General features: G+C 40.9%; 1 protein-coding gene across 1 annotated transcript; it reads left to right on the top strand.

The window, feature by feature from the left end:
• On the top strand, nt 1–8,046 carry TMEM165 (transmembrane protein 165). The gene is made up of 5 exons (XM_041403062.1): nt 1–349; nt 2,705–2,880; nt 3,513–3,695; nt 5,776–5,881; nt 7,150–8,046. Exons 1-5 carry the CDS (start codon nt 16–18, stop codon nt 7,224–7,226), a joined length of 876 nt encoding a protein of 291 aa, XP_041258996.1. The 5' UTR covers nt 1–15; the 3' UTR covers nt 7,227–8,046.
• The last annotated feature ends 4,091 nt before the right edge of the window (nt 8,047–12,137 follow it).

Here is a 12,137-nt window from a genome sequence, read left to right as displayed (position 1 = left end):
TCTACACACGATGGTATGACTGAAGAAATGCAAGGCTTTGTATTTCTGTGTACTAAGCTTTCAAGCCTAGTTGACGAGTGTTTAGGATTTATTTGGTCTTTTTCTCTCCCCCCCTTACAGAAAGGCCGCTCCTCGCTGGTTGCTCCAGTGCACATAGTCAGTGAAGAGTCAGCTGACAAGACCAACCTGGGCTTTATTCACGCCTTCGTGGCTGCTATATCGGTCATCATCGTGTCAGAGCTGGGCGACAAGACCTTCTTCATCGCGGCCATCATGGCCATGCGCTACAACCGCCTGACTGTGCTGGCTGGTGCTATGCTGGCCCTGGGACTGATGACGTGTTTATCAGGTTAGCACGCTGCTTTTGCAGTTGTTTTATCGCTTAAGAAGTGATGGGTATGTATTTATACAAAAACCTTAACTGGAATGTGGGTAGTACATATATGCAGTTTTCTGTTTTGAGGAGAGTGTGTAGCTTTTCCTGTGGAGCATGGAATCTCAGATGGAGTATTTAGGCTCTTTCCTCTCATGAAGTCTTTGTGTGTTCCCTAGGCCTCAACTGGAGCTTAAGGAAGGGGAATGAGATGGAGAGCCTAAGCACTTCCTTTGATTTTTGGACTGGTTTACTTTTTTTTTTTTTTTTTCTCTTGTTAAATTAGTGCGCCTAAAGGGAATGTGGGAGTGGCTTCTGTTTTTCCTCCTAAGGCAAAAGATTCTTTATATGATGACACACTTTCCTCATCTGACTTGTATTCCTGCACACGTGGCTGTTTGGATTTGTGCTGGGAGCTGTGTAGGTGGAAGATGGAGGGGCGGGAGCGGGAAGTGAGGTGTCAGGGGGCACTTGAGGAGCCTGTAGCCATGGGCACTTAGGTAGCTGTGATGGTAAAATGGAGCAGCCTTCAGGTACATCAGATGCAGCACAGAGTTTGTCTGTGTGCTCATTTCTAACCATGCCCATTTGAGAAATGCTTGAAGTAGTGGTGACTGGTTTACACACACAGGAGACAGCCAGTTCACTGGCGCAGGCTGCTTGGCAAGTGTTTCTGTGAATGGTTTTTGGGTGTGTGGCTGTTGCTGTGTACACTGCTGCAATTATTGCAGCTTTAGTTAGAGCAGTTTCCACTTGCATTGTGTGTAATTTCTCCTGCCCATTACGGCTCTCTTTTTCTATACAAATTCTTTCTTCAAACCTTTCTTAATGCTTTCTCATAAAAGCTTCCTTTTCTGCTTTTATCCCCCAGTTTAGAGGTTCCCAATTATTTATTCCCTTTTCAGAAAGGAACTTGTTTGGTTCTTCTTCCCCCATACCCTTTCCTTCTCCTGTCTCTTGCCCTTGTTTTATACAAGCTGAGTTTGGAAATTCCTGGGGGGTTTGCCCACCTTGATTTCATGAAGGCATACTCACTTAAACTCTTTAGGTCCAAATAATCTACTTGGGATATTTTTTCAAGCTGTGCTTGACAAAATAAACTGTCTTACAGTTCTGATTGTTTCACTGTGTCTGTGCTTATATATGTAAGAAATGCTTGGAAGAGGTAGCCTTTTTGTCTAGCTTTCTTGCATTGTTTTACTGCAGTATTTTCAGTCTTTTTAAAGAAGTTTAGTTTAACTTCTGGTTTGTTTAGCTTTGCAAATAGTACTGCTGTATGTGTATGTATGTGCTGTGTTTATGAGCAATAAGGCTGATTAATTCTGGTCTCATTCTTACTTCTGGTAGTGGCAGTGCAGAATTATTTCTAGATCACTTAGTAACTTCTGAGTGCATTTTTCAACTAAAAAGGTGTGTACAAAAAAGCACGTGGTAATATGCTTCCTTTTAGCTAATTGCATGTGGAATAAAGTAACAGAAACACTTGTGAGTGCATGGTCCAAACAACCTTGAATATAAGGTGTGGACATTTTATTTCTTCCCATTTATATAGGCCTTTTTCCTGTCAAAAAAATGCTGAGTGGGCTTATTTTGTGAAAACGAGGTATTTTGTTCTGAATACATATTTCTTATTTAAGAACTAGTTTTGGCTTAGTTTAATCACCCTCAATACCTCTAAAAGACATGCTGTGAAGGTTGCTTTTCAGTAAGAGGGATCTGCCTTTGAAATAAAGAAAGATCAAAGTTGGTCACATTGTGTGTGTGGGGAATATGGGGAACAAGGGAATAGCAATGTGTACTTGGCAAAGGAAGACAGACATGGATTCACCCAGCTGGATGATTTGTAGATATGCCTGGTAGATTTACCTCATTGAAAATCTTATTCTGACTTCATCTGATAAATGAAATTATTGGAAAGAGATGCTATCTAACATGTAAATGGAATTAACTGGAGAACACTATGACTAATCCAACACAATTACAGATGGTAGTTTAATGGTGTGTATGGAGGAAGGCAGGACTTGCAGAGACCTTGATGGGAAAGATAATGTTGTTTGGACTGGCTCTCAGGAACAGCAGCACCTCAGCTTTGGCTCGAGTGCATTGTCTGTGTCTTAGTGGACTTCAGTCTCTGGCATAAGCAGTAATGGTTGGAGTTTCTAGCATGTTATCTTCCAGAAACTTAGAAAATTATACAAAACTAACAAAATATTTATTTATCAGTGGATGTTTGGATTGTTGACTTTGCTAGCAAGCATTCCTTAGATGTGGGAAAAACAATTATGATCCTCATGCTTATTTTTTTAAATGACACATTTGTTTTCTTTTCAGTTTTGTTTGGCTATGCCACCACGGTTATTCCTCGTGTGTACACGTACTATGTGTCAACAGCACTGTTTGCAATCTTTGGCATCCGAATGCTTCGGGAAGGCTTGAAAATGAGTCCAGATGAAGGTCAGGAAGAGCTGGAGGAAGTTCAAGCAGAAATTAAAAAAAAAGATGAGGAAGTAAGTAGTGAAATTGCTGTTTGTTACAGCTGGTGGAAAAATTACAGCTGTGAAGCTGCAGAGCAGCACTGTCATGTTTGGGTTGTTCAGCTATGTCTGTGACTGATAAACTGACACAGGAAATATGTGGTAGATGGGATGGAAGTGGTTCCCTGAAGGCTCTTTCAGCAGGTGATTCCAGTCCTGTGGCAAGCCTGGCTTCTTAGGAGAGAAGGGGCCTTCTGCTTAGTGTGGGTGTTTTTGACGTGTTTTTAATGCATTGCTAGCAGGGAGGACACCAACACCTTATTCTTGGCTCAACTTTTATTTCTTCTAATGGTCAGACACTTTATTTGTAAGCAGTACAAGATGGACAATAATTGAAGGTTAGAGCTGATTGCAGCTATATATATATGTGTGTATACACACATACACAGTATGTATATATATTATGTATACACAGTATGCGTATATATAGCTATTTTTTTGTCATGGTGACTGTATAAATATGTTGATAATGCCGCAGGCAGTGGATAGTAACATTCTAGAAATGAAATATCTACCTTTATTTTTGAGTGTTTCTTATGGGTTGTTTGGATGATTTTTAATTTTATGGTTATTTCTTGTTTTTTTTTTTCCTTTGACCTACACAGCTTCAGAGAACTAAACTGTTAAATGGGCCAGGAGATGTGGAATCTGGGCCAGGCACCACTATACCTCAGAAGAAGTGGCTACACTTTATTTCACCAATCTTTGTTCAAGCTTTTACTTTAACATTTTTAGCAGAATGGGGCGATCGTTCCCAATTAACAACCATAGTCTTGGCTGCCAGAGAGGTGAGTGTTGCAGAATCCCTGCTGTTCTTTTGCCTTCTTTGGGTTGCCATAGAGGGATAAGAAACAAAATACTCTTGCAGGAGCTATCAGATTCACACCTGCTGCCTTGATGTTCCTTACGTAGTTTGTGTCAAGACGTGACAGTAAATGCACTGAAGCTCTCTGTAGTATTAAAACTACTGTTACATGATTGGAACTGCACTGACATTTCTGGAAATAGCTGCTTTATGTCATGCAGCTGACATCAACTGGGTTTTGTTACAGTTGAGGGATGTTACAGAAGAGGTGTTTCTTTGGTTTTTGTGGTCATTCAGTTTTAACTGGGTAACTTTAAAAGATACTTCCATTCCATCAAGCTTTAAACTGTTAGAAAGATGACCTTCTCAGATACCTCTTGTTAAAATATGAGTTAATATGGTACAGTGTATAGAAGGACAATAAACTCTAAACTGCCAGGCACTAAGTAATGCTGTAATTTAAATCATATTCATTGTGGTGATTAGAGTGTATATAGCTGTATATAGAACTGTATATAGAGCTGTATATAGCTGTATTATCTTAAAGGAAGATGAAGGCTTATAGTCAAGCTTTTAATAAACATAAGTAGCTTGCCTATGCTCTTTCATGCATTGAGATAATTTACTTTTTTTTCCCTAGGACTTATGCTTCTTTCAGATGCACTTTCAAATGTTCCCTAGGGATAAATCAGGGCTGTGTAATGAAGGAGGCTGTAACCTGCAGGAACCTCCTGTCTCTGTTACAGTGTAGGGAAGATGTTTAGAGCTAACAGCAGGAGAGGATGATCTCATTGTTCTTGGAAAAAAAACGAAGCACTACAGCCTCTGCCTTATTTGCTAGGCAAGTTGCTTAAGCCCATCTTTTTACATCTGTTTACTTTTGGTTTGCATTTCCTAAGTGTCCCTTTAGGAAGTGTGTGTCAGCTCTTTAGTCTGGTTTGTGAAGTGCTGAGCATTGTAGTTAAAGCCTGTGGGCTTTACCTGTAGAATATGAAATGTTCATAGGAGTGCTACCAAACAAAAAATTAATTGAAGGTATCTTGATACTGGCTTTCAAAATCAGTGAATAACTATGATGGAATGTGGAACCTTCTGCCACTGAGGGCTGTATAGGTAATTGCTGGCTGTAGGGATATCCAGGGATTCTGGGTCCTGCTCCTGGGGGCCTGTTTGTTCTGCTGGCCCAGCCCTGCTTTCCTGCACTTCTTGGTGCTTTCCAGCCTGCTGACTGCTTTTCTCACTGGCTTGTGTTTTTGGTTCTTTTGGGCTACTGAGTGTTGTCTTCAAACCACAGTTTCTTAGACAGTTTTGCTGTTCACCTCTTTGAGATTTCATGCATTCCTTAGGTGAGGGCAGCAGCTTTTTTTTTTCCTCTTGGAACTAAAAGTGTCACATAGAGATGAGCAGGGGACATATGCTGTCCTTAGCTGTGTAATTTCTAAGCAGATCTGAGAAATCTCTTTAGGTACTGCAGTTGTTCACACACTGAAAAGCTGTTCATGACAGTAAATTATAAAATAATTTATTGTCCTCTGGACTTCAAATCTTTCATGCTTATCCTTCCCTGTTTGGATGGTGGAGCAGGGCAGAGTGTGGAGCACAAATGGGAGAAGCAGGGCAGAGAACTTGGAATGCTGCTGAAAGCTTTCATTTGCAGTTCAAGGACTTATCTCTCTCCTTCTTTATAGATAGGTTAGTGCTCTTCCAGCTGATGCATATTGTGTTTTTCAACAACTGCCACCTTCCCTCTAGAGGTTGCCTATTGGTTTAACTCCAGCAGAGTGATTTCTGGATCTATAATTAACAACTTAAAGATGCTGCGTGGCTGAAACATGCCATATGCTCCTATCTTAGGCTGGGTTTAAATCTGTCTCACCAGCTGATGTTCACTATTACTAGTCTTTGTCAGTGCTGAACAGCAGAGCAGAGGAATCACCAGGCACTATCCTCCATGCTTGGCAGTCTGCAACCAGGAAATCAAAGCACTGCTCTGAGGTTGTTGTAGGACTAGTGGGTTTTCAACAGTGCCAATTTATCCCTTTGTGCCTTTCTTTTCCCCGTAGGACCCTTATGGTGTGGCAGTAGGAGGAACGGTGGGACATTGCCTATGCACTGGTTTAGCAGTTATCGGAGGGAGAATGATAGCACAAAAAATTTCTGTTAGGACTGGTAAGTGAAAACTCACTCCAACCAAAACAATGTAATGCTGGTAATTTTTGTGGTGTAAAGAGCTGCATGCTTGGGAACAGTGTTTCTCGAAACTTTTGGAAAACCCATAAAAACTGGTGCTTTGTTTTGGGTTATTCAGGGTTTGGTTTTGAGTCTGTCTTGCATCCCACCTTGTTTTGCTTCACTATTGGCTACTTCTTTTAGGAGACCAGAGGAAGGAATTTTAAATGGTCAGTATTCATTTTTTGACACTGGATAATAGAAATTCTGTTGCCATTCTGAGTCTAGACTGTCAGGTGAGCAAGAGAACTGCATCCTAATGACTTACACCAGCCATTTAAAAGTTTTAAAAACTACTCTGTATGGCATAAGTGGTGTTTTTAAATCATATCTACTAATTGCAACAGGCAGGACTGGTGAGGTTACATGGGCTTGTGTGTTTTTCCTTAACTTAGGTTGCAGCTTGCTTCCACTGTCAGTCCTATGATGTGGTGGGATTTCTTGCTCCCAAGAATAATCCTGTGAAGCTGTTTGCTATATATGTTCATTCAGAATGTTTGTTCTGTAGTTGCAGAGGTGCTAAAAGACCAGCTTCACTGCTAAAAGTGAAGCATGCACTCTGTTGTGTTTGTTTGCTGAGGAAATTGATGACAAAATGCTAATCTAACAATGGTTTCATATGCTCCAAGCACAGTGTGGATCTTGTGCCACAGAAACAGCCTTAGATTAAACCAAAGATCCTTCTAGGATGTTGGTTTGTTTAAAGAGTCGGGGAACATATACAGAGATGCTTTCCCATAATTCTGTCCTAGCCTCTAGCAGATTGTGGCTTTTGCAAACAGTTGACATTTTTTATACTTTTTCTTTCAATATAGTTGCCTAAAATGTGCAAAAAATGCTAAATATATGTATATATATAATATACAATTGATGGCTTGCTCTGGCATGAGAATATCCTATCCTATTTTCTGCCATACAGCCAAATACTCAACAGCAGGTGTTAACCTAGTTGTATACTGGCTCCAGTAATGAGTAAAACAAAGCTTCCTTCTGTGGGCCAGAAAATATCCTTGGAGATGCAGTTAGACAGTGGGTTGGTATATGGGCATCCCAATACTGAGCTAGAAACAACATCCACTGCTTGTAGCATGAATTAAGTAAGGTTATTTGGGAATCAGACATTTTGAAAAAATAACATCTGTAATGTGTCATGGAAGATAATTACTCTTTGATGTCTAATTTCTTCTTGTTTTGTGTTTTCTTTTCAGTGACAATCATAGGAGGCATTGTCTTCTTAGCATTTGCCTTTTCTGCACTATTTATAAGTCCAGACTCTGGTTTTTAAAATTTTTCATTGCTGTAAAAGAACAAGGATTGGAAGCATCAAGCAGTTATCCTTGTGGATTTTTGTATATAATGTACAGAATTCTAGTTAAACAATGCTGAAGATGAGACACTGAACTTTTTATAGCAGATGATTCATGGGACTGATGCATTCATGGACAGCTTCTGCACTGGAGATCTGCTTATTGTCTGGTTTGTTTGTGCTGTGGTGCCTGCTCCCATGGTGGGATTTGAGTGGTTTTCTCACTTGCTGGACCTGGCTCAGCTGAGTTCAAGGATCTGCTCTCCGGAGTGTTGAGAATTCCTCTTTTCTTCCTCCGATACACACAACCACCTTTCCTGTTTTTTCAAGAGCTGATTCTTCAGGCCTCTTGAAGCAGACTGTGCTAAGGAGAAAACTGCTGGCTCCACCTCCAAAGATGGTGGTTCCATGGTGCACCTGAGGCTGGATAATCTAAGCAACAAGAAACCTGGGAGCAGGTTCTGGAACCTATGCCATCCAGTGGCTGAGCCACCAACAGAGAATGTTATAAACTTAATTTAGAGGGAAAACTTCTTAATCAGGGATTTTTATCAGGAAATTATGTGGGGTGATTAACAACCTACTGTGTTTAATATGCAATCTGGCGGGAGCTAGTATTATTTGATTTCTTTCTATTTTATATATTAAGGTACACAGAAAGTAATTAAGTGGTCCAACTTAACCATGTTCTATTCCCAGGACTGAGCAGCAATGGAATTCATAGGTTTAGATGTATTCCTGATTTTTATTTTTAGGACTAGAAATGTAATCTGGAAGATTATTAATAAAACATAGTGTCTCAATTTGTGTTATTTTCAGTTTGGTTTTGATGGCTGCCATAATTCCTGCCACAAAGGTTTACCTAGTGATTATGTCCTTTAGATGAGGAAAGTTTATTAAATTTATTTTAGTTTCTGATAAATGCCAGTGTTATGAAGTCTTTCAGAATGTTAAGCACTGAAGATACATGGGTTGCAGAAATGCAGGCTTACCTCTACTCTCCAATGGTGACTTGGATTTTGAGCCTGTGTAACCCACTGAGATCTACCTTGTAGCAGTCTTGGAAGGTAGTAGACATGGTTTCTAATATAATGAATGTGCCTTTTTTGAAGCTGAAGTACTAATGGAGCATTACATATTTGACCATTCCATTTGCAGATCAGAAACAGAACAGCCCCTAATCGTTCTCTTAGGTTTCTCTTTCCAGAAAGCCCCTTAATGCCACATTTCTCAAACTCTTAAGACCATAGCAGTGTAATGGCAGGCAATCACAGTGGTATGAAAACAGGCTGCCATTTTGGGCTCCAGGTCCACATGTTCCTGTTTTGGCCCAAAGGAATTGTATGGTTTGGTGCTTTGATTTTTATTGGGTTGTTTTAAGGCATTTAGTTTGGGTTTTTTGGTCTTTGTTTTATTTTGAAGCAAACTTTGTAGCCAAAACCTGTAGCCTTTTCTTTCCCACAGTCTAAGGATCCACACTGTCCATGATGAGTTTCACCTCCTGGAGGGAGTGCATTTATAGCAAAGGTCATGTTAAAACAAGGCAGGAACAGGGAACTGCAAGGAAGAGCCTAAACTTCTGACTGTTTGTGGGAAACTTCTTGTTGTGTTAATCAGAAGTGGTGCCGCTGGACATACAGACCTCTCCCAGGCAGGGTAACTGGTGCGACCTGATTTTTCTTTTTAGGAATAGAAATGTAATTGGGAAAAGCCACGGAATTGTTTTTTCTGAAAATCTAAAATCCAGTTCACCATGCTCTAATTCTAGAAGCTTCTCAAAGTTTATGTGTGCTGTTTAATGCTTTAATTTTTGATGTGAAAAGTTACGATCATAGGATCAGCAGAATGAAGCCCTTGTTTATAGAGGTGAGCGTTAAGTTGCAGAAAAAATCTCAGCAACTTCTACATCTCTATTTTACTATTACAAACTTACACAGATGCCAAGTACTGCTTTTGCCCAGTCATAGCAATGTATTTGGCTGCTCTCAAAGACCAGCTAGGCAGGTTAGTTTGAATAGTGCTGTTAGACTAGCTTTTTTATTATTTTTAAAGCACAAACATTGACTTGTTGGAAGTCTAGCATGCAATTAGATAGCTCGTGAAATTTTAGTAAAAGCTTTGAAAGGTGCATCAGTATTTGCTACTAGTGACTGATTTAACGTTGTCAAGTGCCTGTTGGAATTTTTCACAGTTTAAAGAATCAAGTTGGGACGTAAGGAAAGACTTGAAGGTGATGGAGGGATCCAGGTCCGTATTCTTAGCAGTGCTGTGTCTGCAGTGCAGTTTCCAGGACATGGCCTTGTCCCTCCAGTGTCTCAAAGGACTTGCACCCTGGCCAGCTCTCACCTGTTGGTTGGCTCGGGGGCTGGGATTTTAGCAGTTTTTATCAGACTTCTTGTTGCAGCACATTGCCAGCAGGAGGGGTGTGCTGCTGTTCTCTCTCAAAATACCTGGATACGTGAGATACAAGCAATATAGTGTGTATGGGCAGTTATATATAATGTAACCAGCTGAAGCCTTGATTGCCACAGTCCTGTGGGCTTTCTTGTTCTTTTGTAGTTGGAGAATGTGAAATGCAGTGAGTGAGAGCACAAGCGCTGAAGGGAAGGGTCTGCAAACTATTGTGTCTGCAACATGGGAAATGGGCAACTGTCCACCACAGGCTTCCATCCGTCCTGCAGCTTTCCCTGCTGGGGTGAGATGCAGCTGATTGCAGCCGCTGCCAAAGGAACCTGGAAAGCAGCATGCAAAGCAGGAATTTACAGCTCTGACTGCACATTGCCCCAGCAGAGGTTTGCCAGTGCACACTGCCAGCGATTCCTCACTTCCACACAGTAGGAGTCAAATGGAGATGACGGTCAGTTCTACTGGGATGGAAAATTCTCACATCAACTGAGATGTTTACATTGAGAAAAGGTTGTGATTGTTATTTTAAAAGGTGCCTATTCCCAATCCTTAGATAAAGCCTGTCTCATTACTCTGTATATGGCAAAGTGCAATAAACCAAGACTGAAGTAAACTAATCTTCCATCCTGCCAGGACAAAGTTTTTCAAAGGAAACCTGTTGAACCAAAGTACAGGACCAGATCACCAGCAAACCTGCTTTTCCTAGGGTAATGTCAGCAGGTGTGTGTGTGCTGGGCTGGTGCCTGGGCTTGCTGTTTTTGAGATCTATGAGTCAGACACCAGGTTGGAAAAGCTGGAAGTGAGAGGGGCCGTTTCCTGAGCACTGCAAGTGGCAGCCTGCTGCCATACAGGCTCCTCCCTCACTTCAGCTGCCCCTCCTGCTCAGGCTGGCTCTGGAACAATGCCACCAGATTTACATGAGTGGTTTTGTTTCTAGAAAGAGGTTGGTAGTTCAGTGTACTTCCATGTTTGTCCCAGATACTGTGTATGTAAAAAACAAAATCCGATCTTAAATCAAGAGGATCAGACTGTTTCACCCTAATATAATCTGACTTATTGTTAATTTCCAGAGCCATGGAAATAATGATGTAATGGCACTTGCTGTACTGACGTGGCATTTTTCCAGAGATGACCTTGTATGGCCCCTGAAGTCAGCACCCTTGGCAAGTTACAGATACAGGCTTCTGCTAATGGAGATGCAGGGTCATTTCTGTAGCATTTCCCATTGATGTGGGCACTAGGATAGCTGTGTGTTTCTTTGGAATTACTTCCTTTTCTTTCCCAAGGGAGAATGTACTTGCCAAAGGGTCTGACGGTGACAGAGACTGTGCTACCAAGAATGCTAGTAAGGCTCTTGTTATTTTATGTTACCCTCAAACAGCTGAAATCTGGAATTTGTATCACCAATGTCTGAGACTCAGAAGTGGAACTAACCTTTGGATTGCTAATCTTTACAAGTACTTAATGGCTTCATTCTCTTATAAACATGGGTTTTGTTTTCAAGCTTGCATGACAGCAAAATACCATTTAACAGAATGGCTACAGGTGTGGCAGGAGTTATAATTACACTCTTCTTCAAGATAAGTTTATGGAAAAATGTACTACTCTTTCCAAAGTTCGATTTTAAGAAAATTGACAAACTTGCTTGCTCCATGCTCTCAGTCTTATCACTGATGGGTGGTGACAGTTCTTAACTACAGCTACAGCACTTCTACAGCTGATGTTGTTTCATTCCTGGGGCTCAGGGGCCTCATGGCGTATAGAAGTAATATACAGCTTGCACAGGTATTATTTAATTCTCAAAGGCAAAAGATCAGTATCTTCCTCTGGGGATCCAGTGGGATATTACAGAAAAAGAAAGTACTACAGACTGTAAAAATGGCTAACTGTATTTATCGTTTTCTCCAGGCATTTCATTTCAATTACACAATTTTCTTCCCGCCCTCCTTTCCCTGAACATTTAATTCATTTAGAATTATTAATGTTTACACTTTGATCAGTGAAAATGGGGTCAGACCACCCTGACAGGTTACATATTATCACACAGCTCTTCCAGGCAGGAGATACATGCTCTCAACAAGTTGTGGTTGCAGCTAAATGCAAGTCTGTTTCCTTGCTCGGTGGCACAGCCAACATTTCAGACCACCTCTACTCCTTTAAAAAGACTGTTCTTTGACATTTCACCAGCAGAAAAAATACCCCGGATGGGGAGTGGCACCAATTTAAAGAGAGGGGTGTTTTGCCCATGACAGAAAATGAGGGAAGGGCTCTGCCCAACCAAACCTGCTGCAGTGCTGCTCCATCCTTTGGCAAGAACAGGAACTGTAGACACGAAGGTATGAAAGCAGTTTTAAGTTGTGCACACTCAATCAAGTGCTGTGTGAGTAAATTCCAAGGCAGTAATGTAAATACACAAATCAGAGGTCTCTAGCCTTTCGAGTGGGGCATCCGTTTATAAAGAGATACAGAGAGAAGACAAGGAAA

Source organism: Onychostruthus taczanowskii, unplaced genomic scaffold, assembly GCF_017590055.1.
Source record: "Onychostruthus taczanowskii isolate IOZ18803 unplaced genomic scaffold, ASM1759005v1 scaffold2, whole genome shotgun sequence".
Taxonomy (NCBI): domain Eukaryota; kingdom Metazoa; phylum Chordata; class Aves; order Passeriformes; family Passeridae; genus Onychostruthus; species Onychostruthus taczanowskii.
Note: the sequence above shows the minus strand (reverse complement) of the source record. Positions and strands in the feature narration are given on the sequence as shown.